This window comes from Dermacentor andersoni, chromosome 1 (assembly GCF_023375885.2).
Source record: "Dermacentor andersoni chromosome 1, qqDerAnde1_hic_scaffold, whole genome shotgun sequence".
Lineage (NCBI taxonomy): Eukaryota > Metazoa > Arthropoda > Arachnida > Ixodida > Ixodidae > Dermacentor > Dermacentor andersoni.
The window spans coordinates 113695988-113716865 of NC_092814.1; the positions used below are offsets into that span (position 1 = coordinate 113695988).

General features: G+C 51.8%; 2 protein-coding genes and 1 long non-coding RNA gene across 3 annotated transcripts in view; 1 reads left to right on the forward strand and 2 right to left on the reverse strand.

Moving 5' to 3' along the window:
* Window positions 1-20878, reverse strand: part of LOC126545717 (uncharacterized) — a 502749-nt gene that overhangs the window by 286954 nt on the left and 194917 nt on the right. The gene's annotated exons all lie outside the window — the stretch shown is intronic.
* Window positions 1-20878, forward strand: part of LOC140216290 (uncharacterized) — a 56965-nt gene that overhangs the window by 25330 nt on the left and 10757 nt on the right. The window lies entirely within an intron of this gene.
* PIG-T (phosphatidylinositol glycan anchor biosynthesis class T) overlaps window positions 20464-20878 on the reverse strand; it is a 28703-nt gene continuing 28288 nt past the window's right edge. The window contains exon 11 of the mRNA XM_050193643.2: window positions 20464-20728. Coding sequence (XP_050049600.1) covers window positions 20587-20728 — 142 coding nt within the window. The 3' untranslated portion in view covers window positions 20464-20586. The remainder of the gene's footprint in view (window positions 20729-20878) is intronic.

The window sequence follows — 20878 nt, forward strand, 5'->3', positions numbered from 1 at the left end:
ATATCAGTTTGACTTTGATGATTGATTCCCTCTGCGAGGTCATGAAAGATTTCTGCCAGTTGGGTAACAGTGGACAACCCTGCTCTGAAGCCATGCTGGTTTTGGTGAATGATGTTTTTAGTCTCAGTATGTTCTTTAAGAAATTTTAACAAGATGTGCTCAAGAATTTTACAACAGGTACATGTGAGGGATATAGGCCGGTAATTGGACGGGGACGTTACGTCGCCTGATTTGTGAATAGGCACAATTTTTGCTACCTTCCATTCAGCGGGCAGACAGCTGTCCTGAAGTGACTTAGAAAATATGAGGTAGAGATATTCACTGATTGGTTCGGCATAGCGCCTAAGAAAGCAGTTTGGAATTCCGTCAGGACCACAACTCTTTCTTTCATCTAGGTTCAACAACAGAGAAAGGATCCCAGGTACACTTATGGCCGGAGCGCCAGAAAGTTGTGTAGACTCATTACTATAGCACGCTAATGTTCCTAAAACACCGTTATCGGCGGTGAATATCGACTGGAAGTAATTGTTAAATGAGTCAGCTTGCTGCTTTCCACGTGTAGGCGAACTAGCAGTAACATTCTTTCTGTTTAAATACCTCCAGAACTTGGCCGGCGAATTTTTAATGAAGTTGTTAAGTGTATTGCCACAAAATTGTTTCCTAGCTTCGCGTACTTTATTCTTTAATTGTTTTGTTAGCGAAATTATGTTTACCTTTAGTTCTGAGTTTGGTCGTTGCCCATTTCGTTGCCTTAACCTATTAATTTTCCGTTTCATGTGGATTATTTCTCTAGTAATCCACGGATTGTGCTTGCATGTTACCTTCTTTTTCAAAGGGATAAAATTTGTGATGCAATGCATCACGTGTTCTTTAAATTGTACCCACAAGGCGTCAACAGTTACGGTACTTTAACCAGAACCAGGCTTTAACCAGATCGAGAGTTCGGGAGCTCGCTGCAAAGGTGGTATAGTTGCGGGACCGACGTTGTCGAGCAATGAGAAAGGGTCGGGGCGCAGCAAGCTGATATTCAGAGCACGTCCGAACTGAATAAAATTGAGCCTGTAGCGTTGAAGGCACCAGATACTGGAGAGGAAATGCCCGACACGGGAAAGTTAGAAGAGCTATCTGCAGATTTGCTCATCGCGCCTACGTCAGATGGACTTAATAGGTTGCTAAAAGTCAGCCGGTCGGCTTTGATAGCCGAGCAAAAGAAGGATGGCAGCCTAGAAACCATACGCTGCATTGTCAAGGAAGGTATCGCCAAGAAAAATGCTCGCTTTGTGGAAAGAGGTGGGGTCCTGTACCGGAAGTATCTAGACCGCAGGGGAGTGGAGTTCGATCAGCTGATCGTGCCTCAATGCTATCGTCAGGATCTGTTGCGCTTGTCGCATGGGGGTTCGTGGTCCGGACACCTAGGAGTTAAGAAAACTAAGGACCGTCTCTTGCAAGAGTACTATTGGCCAAGGTGTTTTCGGGACGCAGACCACTTTGTGAAGACATGTGACACCTGTCAGCGGGTGGGCAAACCAGGGGACAAATCGAGGGCGCCGTTGAAGTTGGTACCTATCATTGCGGAGCCTTTTAGACGGCTCGTTATTGATACAGTGGGACCTCTGCCGGTAACAACCACGGGGTACAGACACATTTTGACTGTGATCTGCCCAGCGACAAAGTTCCCTGAAGTAGTGCCGCTTAAAGAACTCAGCTCAGTTGAGATAGTCAATGCATTGCTGTCCATATTTGCGCGAGTTGGTTTTCCTGCGGAAATTCAGTCAGATATGGGCACAGTGTTTACTAGCGCTTTGACGACAGCCTTTCTCGAAAGGTGTGGGGTAAAGCTGTTACACAGCTCAGTGTACCACCCACAGTCGAATTCCGCTGAGAAGCTCCACTCCGTCATGAAGCGCGTGTTGAGAGCATTGTGTTTTGAACAAGAAACTGACTGGGAGCTGTGTCTGCCTGGGATGATGTTTGCATTAAGGACCGCGCCGCATGCGGCTACGGGGTTTTCGCCAGCTGAGCTGGTGTACGGTCGCTCGCTGCGGTCTCCGCTTCGCATGCTTCGAGACTCGTGGGAAGGCAGGGGCGACGACCCAGTCATGGTGGAGTACGTGCTTAGGCTCCTCGAACGTTTAAGAAGGGCACAGGAGTTGTCAGGTGAAGCAATGGCAAAGGCCCAGCAGAGGGCCAAGGTTTATTATGATCGGACAGCCAGGGCCCGTCGTCTTGAGGTGGGCGATGAGGTAATGATATTGCGCACATCGCTAAAAAACAAACTCGACGTGCAGTGGGAGGGCCCAGCACGGGTTGTTCAAAAACTGTCGGACGTTAACTACGTGGTGAGTCTGCCAGGAAAACGGAAAGCACAGCAAGTTTACCACTGTAATCTGCTCAAACCCTATAGACAACGGGAAGCAGTGGTGTGTATGATGGTAAACGTTCCCGAAGAGCTTCCGGTCGAGCTTCCGGGACTATAGGCTCAGTGACGAACAGGGAAGACACCGATCAAGTCATTAGTGACTTAATCAGTAAAGCACCGCTGTCGCCTGAGCAGAAAACCGAACTACACCAGCTCTTACAAGAGTTTCAAGGTCAGTTCTCTGAGAGGCCTGGTAGGACTTCTGTCCTTACTCATGAAATAGAACTTACCTCCCCAGAGCCAGTACGATCCAAGGCGTACCGGGTGTCACCCCGCCAGCGCGATATTATGGAGGCTGAGGTAAAGAAAATTCTACAGCTCGGTGTTATTGAGGCGGGTGGGAGTGATTATACCTCCCCTTTGATTTTAGTTGAGGTACCGGGCAAGGAACCTCGTCCTTGCGTTGACTACCGCAGGCTTAATTCCATCACTAAGGATCAAATTTATCCGATCCCTAACATCGAGGAGCGCCTTGAGAAAGTTAGTAGCGCTCAGTTTATTTCCACCCTAGATCTTGTCAGGGGTTATTGGCAGGTTCCACTTACAGAAGAGGCTAGTAGGTATGCGGCGTTCATTTCACCAATGGGAACATTCCGTCCTAAAGTTTTGAGTTTGGTTTGAAGAACGCGCCATACTTCTTTTCAAGCCTTATGGACAAAGTGTTGCGGGGACAGGAAGAATTCGCTTTACCGTATTTAGACGACGTATCGATATTCTCATCCTGGTCTGAGCATATGGCACACTTGCGGGCAGTGCTAACCCGCCTGCGCGAAGCGGGCTTGACAGTCAAGGCTCCTAAGTGCCAGTTAGCACAGGCCGAGGTTGTCTACTTCGGTCACGTGATTGGACGGGGTCGTCGCCGCCCCTCTGAAATAAAGGTGGCCGCTGTGCGAGACTTCCCGCAACCGCGCACGAAGACCGATATTCGGTCGTTCTTAGGTGTCGCCGGCTACTATCAGAGGTACATCCCCAGGTACTCTGATATCGCGGCTCCCCTGACGGATGCTCTAAGAAAAACAGAGCCCCAAACAGTCGTCTGGGACGAGACAAGGGAAAGAGCTTTTAGCGCCCTAAAGAGCGCCCTAACAAGCCAGCCTGTGCTACGATCGCCAGACTACACAAAAGGGTTCGTTGTTCAGTGCGATGCTAGTGAGCGGGGCATGGGCGTTGTACTGTGCCAACGGGAAAATGGAGAAGTGGAACACCCCGTCCTGTATGCTCGTCGTAAGCTGACCAGTCGTGAGCAGGCGTACAGCGCCACCGAGAAAGAGTGTGCGTGTCTCGTGTGGGCCGTTCAGAAATTGTCTTGCTACTGTTGCAAACTCAGCGCTGACACCCGTTGTTGCAATCGGGTCGCAAGCCCCAAGGGTAGCGTTGGCCTGGCGGCCTGGGGCACTGGAAGCATCCGAAGGTCTCGGCAAAGCATGAGTCGACTGGTAACAGAACAACTGGTTTATTCTAACATCGCAAAAGAGCGGGCGGTCAGGTCGACCGAAGTGAGAGACGGGAGAGCACGTAACTCGACAGAAGAAATCGGAGCCTCTCTCCCGGCGTCCGGGGGCAGCTGCTTTTATAGTCTCGCAGCTGAGGGCAAGGAGGAACGTCTCGTCAGATGCGCACGTGACTGGGCACGGACACGCTGAGAGACAGGTTGAGACGAGTGTAGTGACGCATCCGCCAGGCCGGCGCCGTGGTCAGACCTCCTCGCTTCACACTTGGGGAGCTCCTCTCCCCGGCTGCCGCGCTTTGACAAGCGTGGGCACACACACACACACGCACACACGAAGACACGTGGCACTGAAACACGCCTGGACGCGCTTGGCGGGGAGGCGTATCGGCGGCGCTGAACGGGCCAAAATGTCCGCCGCTTTCAACGAAGCCCCGGCGTCCGTTGCATCCGCGCCGGCTATACCGCGCGTCGTAGGCGAAACGTAACAGACCGCCCCGCCGGGGGAAGGAGATCCCGATGGTCAGGGGACTGCATCCGCTGTCCGGAGGGATGTCGCTTGATGATGCTCATAACCGAAGTCGGTCGTCCTTCGGCGTTTCTTGAGCGCAGCGCAGAGAAGGCCTCGTTCTCTCGTTCAGGTTCACACAGGACACTGCAAAGTGACTTCGGGAGAGTTTACATTTTTGTTCTCGTTTCCGGCAAGCGTTAGAACTACGCCGAAACTCAACCGCTCAGTCAGCAAGCACGGCACAACCCTCACTAAGCCCTGCCAGGCTCTTTCCCCTTTTATACTACTGCCTAGTTCCTTACAGTAGTTTAGCAGCACTCAGAACACGTCCACAAATTGGAAAATTGCACGAGAAAGCACATCATCACTTTGAAACACTACACAAAAGCAATATGTTAAAAATCCTGCCTCAGGAAGAAAAACATCAGTAACAAACAATTTTGAGGCTGATTCCCACGTTAGGGGCTTCGACTTAAGCCATCGGCGTTACCGTTGAGACTCCCCTTTTTGTAACGCACCTCAAAGGAATGTTGTTGCAAAGCGAGGCTCCAGCGCAGGAGGCGGCCATTTGTGGAAGAGATGGTCTGCAGCCATTGGAGATGGCAGTGATCCGTCTCGAAGCATGCGAAGCGGAGAACGCAGCGAGCGACCGTACACTAGCTCAGCTGGCGAAAACCCCGTAGCCGCATGCGGCGCGGTCTTTAATGCCAACGTCACCCCAGGCAGACACAGCTCCCAGTCAGTTTGTTGTTCAAACCACAATGCTCTCCACACGCGCTTCATGACGGAGTGGAGCTTCTCAACGGAATTCGACTGTGGGTGGTACACTGAGCTGTCTAACAGCTTTACCCCGCACCTTTCGAGAAAGGCTGTCGTCAAAGCGCTAGTAAACACTGTGCCCTGATCTGATTGGATTTCCGCAGGAAAACCAACTCGCGCAAATATGGACAGTAGTGCATTGACTATCGCAACTGAGCTTAGTTCTTTAAGCGGCACTGCTTCAGGGAACTTTGTCGCTGGGCAGATCACAGTCAAAATGTGTCTGTACCCCGTGGCTGTTACCGGCAGAGGTCCCACTGTATCAATAACGAGCCGTCTGAAAGGCTCCGTAATGATAGGTACCAACTTCAACGGCGCCCTCGATTTGTCCCCTGGTTTGCCCACCCGCTGACAGGTGTCGCATGTCTTCACAAAGTGGTCTGCGTCCCGAAAACACCCTGGCCAATAGTACTCTTGCAAGAGACGGTCCTTAGTTTTCTTAACTCCTAGGTGTCCGGACCACGAACCCCCATGCGACAAGCGCAACAGATCCCGACGGTAGCACTGAGGCACGATCAGCTGATCGAACTCCACTCCTCTGCGGTCTAGATACTTACGGTACAGGACCCCACCTCTTTCCACAAAGCGAGCATTTTTCTTGGCGATACCTTCCTTGACAATGCAGCGTATGTTTTCTAGGCTGCCATCCTTCTTTTGCTCGGCTATCAAAGCCGACCGGCTGACTTTTAGCAACCTATTAAGTCCGTCTGACGTAGGCGCGATGAGCAAATCTGCAGATAGCTCTTCTAACTTTCCCGTGTCGGGCATTTCCTCTCCAGTATCTGGCGCCTTTAACGCTACAGGCTCAATTTTATTCAGTTCGGGCGTGCTCTGAATATCAGCTTGCTGCGCCTCTGACGCTTTCTCATTGTTCGACAACGTCGGTCCCGCAACTACCGCCTTTGCAGCGAGCTCCCGAACCTTCGATCTGGTTAAGGCCTGAACGCTAGCCTCACCAAACAAAAGCCCCTTCTCGCGCAGGAGGTGATCGGACCTGTTCGAAAATAGGTACGGGTACTGGGGGGGCAGCATAGATGACACTGCGGCCTCCGTCTCAAGTGCTCCGAAAGGTCCTTCAATAAGCACTTTTGCTACGGGCAGACACACGCTATGAGCTTCCACGGCTTGCTTGATCCATGCGCACTCGCCCGTGAACATATATGGTTCCACGTAGGAGGAGTGAACTACATCCATTGTAGCTGCGGAATCGCGAAGCACTCGGCACTCTTTCCCGTTCACGAGGAGGTCTCGCATGTAAGGCTCGAGAAGCTTCATGTTCTCGTCAGTGCTGCATAACGACAAAAACACGACTTTTGTTTTTGTTTCTGGACACTGCGCCGAAAAGTGACCCGGCTTCTGACACGTATAACACACGCGCGCTTGCCTCATCTCGAACCGTTTTCTGCGTTCGGCTTCGGCTGCCGCCGTCTCTTTACGTTCGGTCGGACTGCTTTCACTCGCATCCGAACTACGTGTGTCCCCCTTTGCTCTCATGGGTGTGAACTTCGGCCTCTCAAACTTGGAGCCAAATTCACCCTTTTGACCGTCCTTAGCTCCGCGAGCCCGACGCGTCACAAACTCCTCGGCTAGCTCAGCGGCTCTAGCCACCGTACTAACGTCTGGCCTATCCAAGACCCAGTACCGCACGTTCTCAGGTAACCGACTATAAAACTGTTCCAGCCCGAAACACTGCAGAACTTTCTCGTGGTCACCAAACGCTTTCTCTTCTTTGAGCCACTCCTGCATGTTTGACATTAGCCTGTAGGCAAACTCTGTATATGACTCACTTTTGCCTTTCTCATTTTCCCGAAACTTCCGACGGAACGCCTCCGCTGACAGCCTGTACTTTTTTAGCAGACTCGATTTCACTTTGTCGAAATCCTCTGCCTCCTCTCTATTCAAGCGAGCGACTACGTCGGCCGCCTCGCCGGGTAACAAAGTGAGCAAGCGCTGTGGCCACGTTTCCCGAGAGAACCCCTGCTTCTCGCACGTTCGCTCAAAGTTAACCAGGAACAAACCAATGTCCTCTCCAAGCTTAAACGGCCGCATCAGGTCAGTCATTTTGAACAATACTCGTTCTCCTGCACGGTGTGCCTGACTTCCATTACGAGCGCGTTCCATCTCTACCTCGAGACGCTTCATTTCCAAAGCGTGTTGCCGGTCGCGCTCTTCTTTTTCTTTTTGTTCTTTTCGTTCGCGCTCCTGTTTCTCTTTCTGTTCTTTTCGTTCGCGCTCATCTTTCTCTTTCTGTTCTGTACGTTCGCGCTCCTGTCTTTTTGCCGTCTCCCTCTCCTCAATGGTCTCAAGGCATTCCGACAGCTCGTCATCCTCAGCTTCTAACTCAAGAATAGCCCTTAGCAGTTCTGGTTTTCTGAGTTTGTCTGAGACATCCAGACCCAACTCTCTTGAAAGCTCCAGCAATTTCGGTTTGCGCAACGACTTCAAATCCATGGCTGCTCTGAACGCTGCTTTCTCTACTGCCTACTATTGTCTTGCCGCAAACTAACCCGGCAGCAACGACAACCACAATTACCAGCTCTGTTTCTGACACTAACAAAAGCCTGGCAAAACTCAGAAGAAGAAAGTCCCGCACTCACCAAACCTCGCAGCCAAGAATTCAGCGCAGTCGTTCCGCTGCAGGCAACCAGTCATCACACAGGGCTCGTTGCACTGCTCCCGGATGGTCGTTGTGCTGCTCAGCATACAGTCAACCGCATATCTTCGCTGCTGGCCTCCGTTGTCGCGATCTCACCGCTGGCACCAGCTGTCGGAATCTCAGCGCTGACACCCGTTGTTGCAATCGGGTCGCAAGCCCCAAGGGTAGCGTTGGCCTGGCGGCCTGGGGCACTGGAAGCATCCGAAGGTCTCGGCAAAGCATGAGTCGACTGGTAACAGAACAACTGGTTTATTCTAACATCGCAAAAGAGCGGGCGGTCAGGTCGACCGAAGTGAGAGACGGGAGAGCACGTAACTCGACAGAAGAAATCGGAGCCTCTCTCCCGGCGTCCGGGGGCAGCTGCTTTTATAGTCTCGCAGCTGAGGGCAAGGAGGAACGTCTCGTCAGATGCGCACGTGACTGGGCACGGACACGCTGAGAGACAGGTTGAGACGAGTGTAGTGACGCATCCGCCAGGCCGGCGCCGTGGTCAGACCTCCTCGCTTCACACTTGGGGAGCTCCTCTCCCCGGCTGCCGCGCTTTGACAAGCGTGGGCACACACACACACACGCACACACGAAGACACGTGGCACTGAAACACGCCTGGACGCGCTTGGCGGGGAGGCGTATCGGCGGCGCTGAACGGGCCAAAATGTCCGCCGCTTTCAACGAAGCCCCGGCGTCCGTTGCATCCGCGCCGGCTATACCGCGCGTCGTAGGCGAAACGTAACACTACCTAGCCGGCTCGAGGTTTATCATTGAGACGGATCACTGCCCTCTCCAATGGCTGCAGACCATCTCTTCCAAAAATGGCCGCCTCCTGCGCTGGAGCCTCGCTTTGCAACAATATTCCTTTGAGGTGCGTTACAAAAAGGGGAGTCTCAACGGTAACGCCGATGGCTTAAGTCGAGGCCCCTAACGTAGGAATCAGCCTCAAAGTTGTTTGTTACTGATGTTTTGCTTCCTGAGGCAGGATTTTAACATATTGCTTTTGTTTAGTGTTTCAAAGTCATGACGTGCTTTCTAGTACAATTTTCCAATTTGTGGACGCGTTCTGAGTACTGCTAAACTACTGTAAGGAACTAGGCAGTAGTATAAGAGGGGAAAGAGCCTGGCATGACTTAGTGAGGGTTGTGTCGTGCTTGCTGACTGAGCGGTTGAGTTTCGGCGTAGTTCTAACGCTTGCTGGGAACGAGAACAAAAAAAAAAGGCAACTCTCCCGAAGTCACTTTGCAGTGTCCTGTGTGAACCTGAACGTGAGAACGAGGCCTTCTCGGTGCGCTGCGCTCAAGAAACGCCGAGGGACGACCGACTTCGGTTAAGAGCATCATCGAGCGACATCCCTCCGGACAGCGGATGCAGTCCCCTGACCATCAGGATCTCCTTCTCCCGGCGGGGCGGTCTGTTACGTTTCGCCTTCGACGTCCGGTATAGCCGGCGCAGATGCAACGGACGCCGGGGCTTCGTTCAAAGCGGCGGACATTTTGGCTAGTTCAGCGCTGCCGCAATGCCTCCTGTCAAGCGCGTCCAGGCATGTTTCAATGCCACGTGTCTTAGTGTGTGCGCGTGTGTGTGTGTGTGCGCATGTTGGTGCCCACGCTTGTCAAAGCGCGGCAGCCGGGGAGAGGAGCTCCCCAACGGTGAAGCGAAGAGGTCTGACCGGCGCCGGCCCGGCGGATACGTCACTTCTTGTCACAACGTGTCCGTGCGCCGCCGTCACGTGCGCCTCACCCGAGCAGTTCCTTCTTGTCCTCGACTCCGAGAGTATAAAAGCAGCTGCCCCCGGACGCCAAGAGAGACGCTTCGATTTATTCAGTCGAATAACGTGGTCTCCCGTTTCTCCTCTTCGGTCGACCTGACCGGCCGCTCTTTTGCGATGCTATTGTCACGTGGTCGTGACGGCAAAGAACACAGTAGCAATACTGCGAAAGGCAAAACTAGCTTTTATTGGGCGAACCTGTGCCCACAAAACAGGCTACACTTAAAGCACAACGAGAGCGGCGAACACGGTCGGCGATCGTCGTGAATCTGATCAGCGGGTCCAGCGCGTCAGCTTTTATACAGCAGTCATCGAATGTTCCAGACTAATCGTTGGGACCCGCGTGCCTTCCACAAAGTTCTACACCATTCGCGTCACGCGATGAAATCAGATAGCACAAGGTTCGGCGACAACATACAGCGGATAGAAGCATCAATAACTTTCCAGAGACTTCGGATACATGCAGGCGCGTCCAGCGCTGTGCGATAAGATTTGTTAGGCGGCGAAACGTGGTCGCCCGATAAATATAAGTACACGTGTCAATACCCCCCTCTTAAAAAGCATCGACCCGATGCTGCAAACAAACGAAAGTAATAAGGAAAAGCACTCGTAGCAAAGAAGACAACAAAATAAGGAAGTTCGTCAGCGTCCGTAAAAGGGTTTAAGGCGCACCACGTGGACCACTTCAGATCGTGCGCGGCGCCGCTGTGAATGCGAAATGCCGTCTGGCACGACCTCATAGTCCAGTGTGCCAATACGTCGGATAACCTTGTAGGGTCCGAAATAGCGTCGCAGTAGCTTCTCACTTAGTCCTCGTCGGCGTATCGGGGTCCATACCCAAACACGGTCGCCGGGCTGGTACTCGACGAAGCGTCGTCGCAGGTTGTACTGTCGGCTATCGGTACGCTGCTGGTCCTTGATCCGTAAGCGGGCGAGCTGTCGAGCTTCTTCGGCGCGCTGGAGATAGGAAGCGACGTCAAGATTTTCCTCGTCAGTGACGTGCGGCAGCATAGCGTCGAGCGTCGTCGTCGGGTTCCTGCCGTAAACCAGCTTAAATGGCGTGATCTGTGTTGTTTCTTGTACCGCCGTGTTATAAGCGAATGTTACGTACGGCAGGACCGCATCCCACGTCTTGTGTTCGACGTCGACGTACATTGCTAGCATGTCGGCGAGGGTCTTGTTCAGGCGCTCCGTGAGACCATTCGTCTGCGGATGGTAGGCAGTTGTCCTCCTGTGACTTGTCTGGCTGTATTGCAGAATGGCTTGCGTGAGCTCTGCTGTAAAAGCCGTTCCTCTGTCGGTGATGAGGACTTCTGGAGCACCATGTCGCAGCAGGATGTTCTCGACGAAAAATTTCGCCACTTCGGCTGCGCTGCCTTTCGGTAGAGCTTTAGTTTCAGCGAAGCGGGTGAGATAGTCCGTCGCTACGACGATCCACTTATTTCCGGAAGTTGATGTCGGAAACGGTCCCAACAAGTCCATCCCGATCTGTTGAAAAGGTCGGTGAGGAGGCTTGATCGGCTGTAGTAATCCCGCTGGCCTTGTCGGTGGTATCTTGCGTCGCTGACAGTCTCGGCATGTCTTGACGTAACGGGCGACATCGGCGGTTAGGTGCGGCCAGTAATACTTTTCTTGTATCCTCGATAGCGTTCGGGAGAAACCGAGGTGCCCAGCGGTCGGATCGTCATGTAGGGCGTGCAGTACTTCTGAACGCAGCGCCGACGGAACAACAAGAAGGTAGTTGGCGCGGACTGGTGAGAAGTTCTTCTTCACGAGTAGGTTGTTTTGAAGCGTGAACGAAGATAATCCACGCTTAAATGCCCTAGGGACAACGTCGGTGTGCCCTTCCAAATACTCGACTAGGGCTTTTAGCTCCGGGTCCCCTCGTTGTTGTTCGGCGAAATCTTCCGCGCTTATTATGCCAAGGAAGGCGTCGTCATCCTCGTCAACTTGCGGCGGCGGGTCAATGGGGGCGCGTGATAGGCAATCGGCATCTGAGTGTTTTCGTCCGGACTTGTATGTTACAGTGATGTCATATTCTTGTAGTCTGAGGCTCCACCGTGCCAGCCGTCCTGAAGGGTCCTTTAAGTTAGCTAGCCAACACAACGCGTGATGGTCGCTGACCACTTTGAATGGCCTGCCATATAGGTAAGGGCGAAATTTCGCTGTAGCCCAAACGATGGCGAAGCATTCCTTTTCGGTTGTAGAATAATTGCCTTCCGCTTTTGACAACGACCGGCTAGCGTAAGCTATCACGTGTTCATGTCCATCTTTTCTCTGGACTAGGACGGCACCGAGGCCTAGGCTACTGGCGTCAGTGTGAATTTCGGTATCGGCGTGCTCGTCGAAGTGCGCAAGTACGGGCGGCGACTGCATGCGTCGTTTGAGTTCTTGAAATGCGTCGGCCTGCGGCGTTTCCCACTTGAACTCGACATCACATTTGGTTAGATGGGTTAGCGGCTCCGCGATGCGTGAAAAGTCCTTGACAAAGCGCCTGTAGTAGGCACACATGCCAAGGAATCTACGCACTGCCTTCTTGTCGATGGGCTGCGGGAACTTTGCGATGGCAGCTGTCTTCTGCGGGTCGGGGCGGACTCCAGATTTGCTGATGACGTGGCCTGAAAATAGAAGCTCCTGGTAAGCGAAGTGGCACTTTTCCGGCTTCAGAGTAAGTCCTGATGACATGATGGCCTCTAGTACTGTTGCAAGCCGCCTAAGGTGATCGTCGAAATTGCCGGCGAAGACAACGACGTCATCCAAGTAAACGAGACAGGTCTGCCACTTCAATCCTGCTAAAACCGTGTCCATCACCCGTTGGAACGTTGCGGGCGCCGAGCACAGTCCAAATGGCATAACCTTGAACTCGTAGAGGCCGTCCGGGGTGATGAAGGCGGTCTTTTCGCGATCTCTTTCGTCGACTTCTATTTCCCAATAGCCTGACTTGAGGTCCATCGACGAGAAGTATTTAGCGTTGCAGAGCCGATCCAATGCGTCGTCTATCCGTGGCAGGGGGTATACGTCCTTCTTCGTGATCTTGTTCAGACGACGATAATCGACGCGGAAACGTAGGGTTCCGTCCTTTTTCTTCACCAGGACAACAGGGGACGCCCACGGGCTTTTCGACGGCTGGATGATGTCGTCGCGCAGCATTTCGTCGACTTGTTCTCTTATAGCTTCACGTTCTCGCGGCGAAACTCGGTAAGGGCTCTGGCGGAGTGGTCGAGTGCACTCCTCGGTGATTATGCGATGCTTGGCGACTGGTGTTTGTCGAATCCTCGATGATGTCGAAAAGCAGGCTTTGTATCGTCGGAGCAGACTTCTGAGCTGTTGCTGCTTGCCCATGGGGAGACTTGGATTAATGTCGTAGTTTGGTTCGGGAACCATGGTCGTCGGGGCAGATGCGGCGGAATCCGAGAGGACAAACGCATTACTGGTTTCCAGAATTTCCTCAATGTACCCGATCGTCGTGCCCTTGTTGATGTGCTTGAACTCCTGGCTGAAGTTTGTCAGCAACACTTCAGTTTTCCCTCCATGCAGTCGAGCGATCCCTCTTGCGACGCAAATTTCACGGTCTAGCAATAGACGTTGGTCTCCTTCGATGACGCCTTCTACGTCAGCGGGTGTTTCTGTGCCGACCGAAATAACAATGCTGGAGCGAGGCGGGATGCTCACTTGATCTTCGAGCACACTCAAGGCGTGGCGACTACGAGGGCTCTCCGGCGGTATCGCTTTATCTTCCGACAGCGTTATAGACTTCGACTGCAGGTCGATGATTGCGCCGTGTTGGTTCAGGAAGTCCATACCGAGAATGACGTCTCGTGAACACTGTTGGAGGATAACGAAGGTGGCAGGGTAAGTCCGGTTATGAATGGTTATTCTTGCCGTGCATATTCCAGTCGGCGTGATGAGGTGTCCTCCAGCGGTCCGAATTTGAGGGCCTTCCCATGCGGTCTTAACCTTCTTCAACTGGGCGGCGATGTGTCCACTCATTACGGAGTAATCGGCCCCTGTGTCCACTAAGGCGGTAACTGCGTGGCCGTCGAGAAGCACGTCGAGGTCGGTGGTTCTTTGTCTGGCGTTGCAGTTAGGTCTTGGCGTCGGATCACGGCTGCGTCGCGTTAAACTGAAGCTGGAACGTCGCGTCGTCACGTAGTCTTTTGTCGGTGTAGTCTTGGCTTTCTGACTTCGTCGGGACGGCGGCGTGTCATTATTAGGTCGTGGAGATGGTCTCTTCGGCGTCTCCGTCGGCGTCGGAGGATCTTCGTCAGTTCGACGAACAGCAACCGCACCTCCATCGGTTGCTGCTTTTAGTTTTCCGGATATGGGCTCGCAGACCGGCCCCGGGCTGGGCCAGTGTATGGTCGGCGCTGCGGCGACAGGTAACGGCCTGGTGACGGCGAACGGGACGGTCGTCGAGGGCTCCACTGAGTGGCGGCGAGGTAGTCGGCGATATCGCGAGGTCGTTCGCCCATCTGTGGTCGCGGCGCGTTCACGGCGAACCCACGGAGTCCCATCTCCCGGTATGGGCATCGGCGGTAGATGTGCCCGGCTTCTCCGCAGTGATAGCAAAGCGGGCGATGGTCAGGGGCGCGCCAAACGTCAGTCTTCCTTGGAATGCCGCGTGGGGTGACGGGTTGGCGTGCTGGCGGCGGGGTTGGTGGTGGACGACGGAACTGTGTCGTCACTGGGCCCTGCCGTGGGCGCGGAGGGGGAACGTGACGGCGGGCTACAGCGGCGTATGTCATCGCTTGCGGCTGAGGCTGCGGCGATTCAGGGGCTACTCCGAGTTGTTGTTGGAGCTCCTCACGTACGGCGTCGGCAATCGAAGCCACTTGAGGCTGCGGTGACGGGAACAGCTTTTGTAGTTCCTCCCGCACGACCGCTCGGATAGTCTCGCGCAGGTCGTCGGTGGCCAGTGACTGAATTCCTGTGTAGTTGGTAGAGTTCGTGCGGCGGTTGAATTGCCGGTTCCGCATTTCGAGTGTCTTCTCGATGCTGGTGGCCTCGTGAAGAAACTCTTCTACGGTCTTCGGTGGACTTCGTATCATTGCGCCGAAAAGTTCTTCCTTCACGCCACGCATGAGAAGGCGGACTTTCTTCTCTTCGGGCATATCCGGGTCGGCGTGGCGGAACAGGCGGTTCATTTCTTCCGTGAATATGGCGACGTTCTCGTTAGGTAGCTGCACTCGGGCGTCCAGCATAGCTTCGGCCCTTTCCTTGCGCACGACGCTTGTAAAGGTGCGCAGAAAGCCGGTACGGAACAGGTCCCATGTTGTCAATGTCGACTCCCTGTTCTCGAACCACGTTCTGGCGGCGTCTTCTAGGGCGAAGTATACATGCCGCAACTTGTCGTCCGAGTCCCAGTTGTTGAAAGTCGCGATTCGCTCGTACGTCTCCAGCCAGGATTCCGGGTCTTCAGTTGCTGCTCCGTGGAAGGTCGGTGGGTCCCGAGGTTGTTGCAGGACAACGGGGGTCGCTGGGGCAGCCATTGGGGTTGTCTTGGCCACGATCTTCTTGGTCTTCTCAGGTAGAAGTCCGTGTTCCGGGGGCAGCTGTTGTAGACGACGGCTTACTCGATGGTCCGTGACTACGTTGGTGCTCTCTTTACGGTCCGGGCTTGGATCACGGCTTGTCGGGGGCTTCCGGTACATGGACCAAAAGCACCTCCACCAGATGTCACGTGGTCGTGACGGCAAAGAACACAGTAGCAATACTGCGAAAGGCAAAACTAGCTTTTATTGGGCGAACCTGTGCCCACAAAACAGGCTACACTTAAAGCACAACGAGAGCGGCGAACACGGTCGGCGATCGTCGTGAATCTGATCAGCGGGTCCAGCGCGTCAGCTTTTATACAGCAGTCATCGAATGTTCCAGACTAATCGTTGGGACCCGCGTGCCTTCCACAAAGTTCTACACCATTCGCGTCACGCGATGAAATCAGATAGCACAAGGTTCGGCGACAACATACAGCGGATAGAAGCATCGATAACTTTCCAGAGACTTCGGATACATGCAGGCGCGTCCAGCGCTGTGCGATAAGATTTGTTAGGCGGCGAAACGTGGTCGCCCCATAAATATAAGTACACGTGTCACTATAATAAACAAGTTGTTCTGTTAGCAGTCGACTCATCCTTTGCCAGGGCCTTCGGATGCTTCCAGCTGTGCCCCAGGCCGCCAGGCTAACGCTACCCTTAGGGCTTGCGACCAATTCGCAACACCTGCTAAGCACGAGGTCGCGGGATCGAATCCCGGCCACGGTGGCCGCATTTCGATAGGGGCGAATTGCGAAAACATCCGTGTACTTAGATTTAGGTGCACGTTAAAGAAACCCAGTTGGTCCAAATTTACGTAGTCCCCCGCTACGGCGTGCCTCATAATCAGATCGATTGGTGGTATGATCACGTAAAACTCCAGTAAAAAAAAAAAATCTTTCCTCAACGTTTCTCTTTGACGTGTTGCTTCAACTGCGTCAATAAAGCACAGTATATCGTCACGTTGTAGTGACGATGAAGAACACAGTAGCGATAACTGTGAATCACAAAATTCTTCATTGGGCGAACCTGTGCCCGCAAAAGCAAATGACACTCAGAGCACAACGATAGCTGCGAGCACAGTCGGCGATCGTCGAAATCTCATCAGCGGGTCAAGCGCGTCGGCCTTTATGCATGACTCGTCGAAGGTTCCAGCGTAATCGCTGGTGCCCGCGTTCCTTCCAGAAAGTTGCAGTCAGATTGCACCAGGTCCGGTGACAACAGACAACGTATAGAACGATCGATAACATTCGAGAAATTCCGATATATGCAGGCGCGGCCGGCGCCGAGCGATAACGTTTAACATTTGATAGCCGGTGAAAAGCGGTTACCGGAGGAAGATGAACAAGTACGCGTGTCAATATTTTGCATAAATGGTTGAACCCTGTTGGAGGTAGTCCACCAGCAGAAACCCTTTCTTATTCCAAAGCTGCTGCCACTTGCTTCCGCAACGACCTTTTGCGCATGGAACTTCTTAGGCATGAGGCAACCACGTGCCTCCATTCATGGGACTGTTACTTTGTCGAGGTATCATAACAGTATGCTGACCGCATCACCAGTTTGCCCAGGAAATATTACTAATTTCTAGAGCACAGCTCTGAGGCGCCCGTTCCTGCGGCGAACGTCGGCGCTGTAACCGAGCGAACGAGCATAGGGAAAGATGAAAGCGAACGCGGCGCGCAGCGGGGAATGAAAGACGCGAGGAGGAAAGCGCAGGAAGAGGGTGCAGCGGAACCTTGAGGCGGAAAGCGGAGAAGAAAATGGCGAAAGGGTGAGAAGCGTAGCACGGTGACGATGGCTACGAGATGGCGCCAGAGTAGCGTGCGTCGCCTGGGAGGTCTGTCGGTGGCGGCTGCTGCGAATCGCGGCCACTCACCCACGCGCAGACCCTCGCGATCTCCAGATTAGCGAGGCAGTCGCGCCACACTTCGCTCCGTTTGCAACGTGCCGCACAAGACAAACTTTCTGTGCCAGCCAATATATCGCGAAATGAAAACACGTGTAGAGCAGCGGTCTCATTATAATTGGAAAATTTAAGCGAGCTCTCCGTGCAAGCCACATCAACTTTTAAATCTGGAAAATGGGATTACCCACGGAACTCCGGCACGACGAATTGCGGTTATCAGACCGCGTGAAACCGAAACTGGGAGGCTGCAGCGAGCGGAAAGACCTCGAAGCGACTTTCTGCTTACGTTACCCACCAGCGGGCAGCCAACGCGCTGCGGCTCTGTGGTCCTCGCTGCATCGCAGCGCTCTGGTATGGCCCCCATAGTGCTGGCTTCGTAGAAACACCCGATATACTACATGGGGTGTTACAGCTAACTTTAGTCAGAGTTTGAAAATATTCAAATGCCATGTAGCTGGACAGAACAAAGGTAATGTTTGCCATTGCTTGGAGATACTCAAACTATTTCTTTTCATTCCGCCTAATTACACAATTAGCCTTAATCAATTAATCAACTTCTCAAATATTATAATTCAATGAAAAGTGTCAATGAGAAAATTGTAGAGCGACATGAAAAACTCCCGATATAGCTTTCTGTTGCTCAATACGTGCGATATGTTCACTGGGTATATCTCACATTCAACACTGAAATGTTTAGCTTTAAGATTCATATGGTAACATATGAAGGCCCACTGTCCTGCAAAGTTTGTGACATTTCATCATGGATCTGCTTAGCACGTTTCCTTTGCATAAACAGAACTTGATTATTGTCCTATGCTCTTCCACCCTGAGGATACTGCCATGTTCACTTTGGACTTGAAAACGAAAAATAAGCTAAAAACATATAGCTGATTTCCGCACCATTGAAGATAGAGAAATTAGCCCCAATACACGCTGCCATTTAAAGATACCTAGCTCAATTTTTTTCTGGGAAAGGCTCAATACTCGTCAGCACCCCCTTGAAAAATGGGAAGCGCAGGATATCTAGGACACCCAAGGAGCAGTGGGCGGGGGGATCAAAGTTAGAACATAGGCAGTCATGGGTTGGGAATGCCGAGGCCGGAGTGTGCCGGGAGGGTTTTCATGCACAAGATCAGCTGTTCGCTATCTGCGATAGCTCATAGCCCATCTTATAAACACTTCCGGCAGGCTCCATGCCTCGGATGCTCCAACTTATGGACCAAATTAATCTCGGTTCCGGCTTTAGGGCACCCATTGCCTCTTGCTGTCCTGGATGTGCCACCGTAGTATACTAAATAATGACACATTGTTTACACTTGGGTACTTGCTGAAATTTTCACTTCCCTCCTGGCCTGACAGAGGTTGAAAGCACAGAAAGAAATACGAAAAAAGGAAGAGGCGGGCCTTTCTGGACGTACTGTACAGAGCTGCTCCCGCATTCTGTTGCGCTCTGGTGCACACAGCATGCTGTGCCTTCTTCAAAGGACTGCACAGAATGTGGCATGAGGTATACAGTATAGTATTCAGATTTACAGCCTGTACTAAAGTATATGCCAACATGGTGCTGTACGATTTTACTGGCTGCAGTCACAAAATGCTTGCAATTTGGTTTTCGCAAATCCCACAGTCCATAGACTTTTCATGCTTTGCCGTCTAACCATGGCCAGGATAATCTACTGCACATGCGCAGCTAAGGAATCTAGACACACTCATCTTACATGTGCTATTACTCATGATCGGGCAATGAATGACCGATTTTGCTAAACTTGCATCAGCGCAGGCCCAGCCGTCCGAGCTGCAATATGGATGGATGTTATGAGCGTCCCCTTTGGAACGGGGCGGTGGGTTGCGCCACCAAGCTCTTGCTATTATACTGCCTAATATCCTACCTATGTTAATACGAAAGAGCGCGGCAGCGCCTCTAGCGGCTTTCCAGAGCGTAACGGGACTTCGGAAAGCCAGGTACGCCCTTTCGGTTGTCACTATAATATAAGGTTAGGTTAGGGTTTCTTGATCTTACTGGCGGAGCATTCCTAGCTAGGCTCCATTTTAATGCAATGTACGCCCATCACTGCAATGCAATGTATGCCCATCACTACATGTCAGCACAGAGAAATGCTGTTAAAGCGAATAGCTTTCTTTGGCTACCGTTTTGGCATGGTTGGGCATTGGACAGTTATCTTGTTGGAAGGAAAGGGCAGCGCGAGAATGGTGGGAGGAGAGTGCACTCGCCGATTGGCCCGCACCAGCGCCTCTGTCACGACTTAAAGGGACACTAAAGTGAAAAATGATTTCTTCTGCATCAGTAAATTACCGTTCTACAACACCAAAAACACCACTCTTACAACGATAAGACGTTTGTTAAGCCAGAAAAAGTGCAAGAACGAAATACAGGTGGTGACGCCTACTTAAGTTCCCGCACCTGGTGGCTGTGACGTCTCGGATTTTGATGGCATTTTCTAGGGCCTACTAATTATATATAGCGGTACAGATTGACTACAATGTGTTCTAAAGGAACCAAATATTAAACATGGCAAGTTTCGGGAACCTTTATTCAGCGAACGCGGCCCAAATGCGAAAACATACTTTGGGATTCCTGACGTCACACTGACGTACTGGCGCTGGGGTTTCGGCGTGAAATTCAAATACTGATACTTGGACCTTCATTTTCTCATGTAATAATCAAACTATTTTTTTTGAAATGACTGCCTGCAGGGTTCTCAAACAATGCTTCATTAGTCTAAACTGATTTGTTGTTTCGCTTTAGTGTCCCTTTAAGCAATTTAAGTCACTCTCGGAAAAGTGGCCGCCGGTGACGGAAGAGGATCGAGGTAAGAGAGAAGGTGGTTGCACAGCAATGAATAAATGTTTCTAGAAAGAATGCTCTGATTTGGTTTTACGTATGCACTGAATGACGGCTGTGATATTTCTGGCCTCTCATGTGCGGTACGGTCTGCGCACCTCCCTTGTTTATTTAAATGTATGCTCCAAATAAAGTTTAGTTGCGAGTTAGTGCTAGTCTTGTGCCTACTGCTCTTTCCCATATATATGCGCTTGTGTGCATTCCTTTTTTGTATTGACAACATCTGCAAGGGAACTGTTACCTGAGTAATGGACAAACGAAGAGCAGGCACATTTAGCATTTTCGGGAGGCACTTCTGCATTCCTTACTAGTCATAAACTATAATATTTGTATTGAACTCAAGCCGTTGATGAGTACTTGCACAAAGAGTGCACTTGCTGCCGGTAGGGGCTGAACACACAACCTCCGCATAATGCCAAAGTCATGAATTTGGCTCAAACCACTGGCATATTGTTTTTTCGTTTGCCACCAGTGATGCTGCTCACAAAGGTGATAGTAGCAGGGTACAATGAACACCTGGTGCCTGCCCTGCGACAACTGAAACACCGAACGATAACAAAAGCAAAATTTATTAGCACGGTAACTGAACTTGTGTAGCATTTTATGCACAGGTTACATGCACAAATATGCACACAAAAGTGGTAATTAGTAAATATAAATAATCAAAGCCTAAGTTATTTGTTCTTCTTGTCTTGATCAGAACTGTCGCCACCTCCAGAACTCTCTGAAGAGCTTTTATGGAACAATCCTTTTGCCTTGGATGCCAAATGCCGTAGCAGTCCCCCACTTCCTTTCTTCGCTTCAACAATGGTCAGCCTGCAGAGACAGCAGAGATATATGCTTACAAGCAGGTTCAGGACGATCAAACCAGCTTATAAAGAACCGAAATATTTTTACATAGCAAGTACTTTAGTATAGGTATTTAGACATACTGTACAAGGACTTTATCTTCACCATAAAGAAACA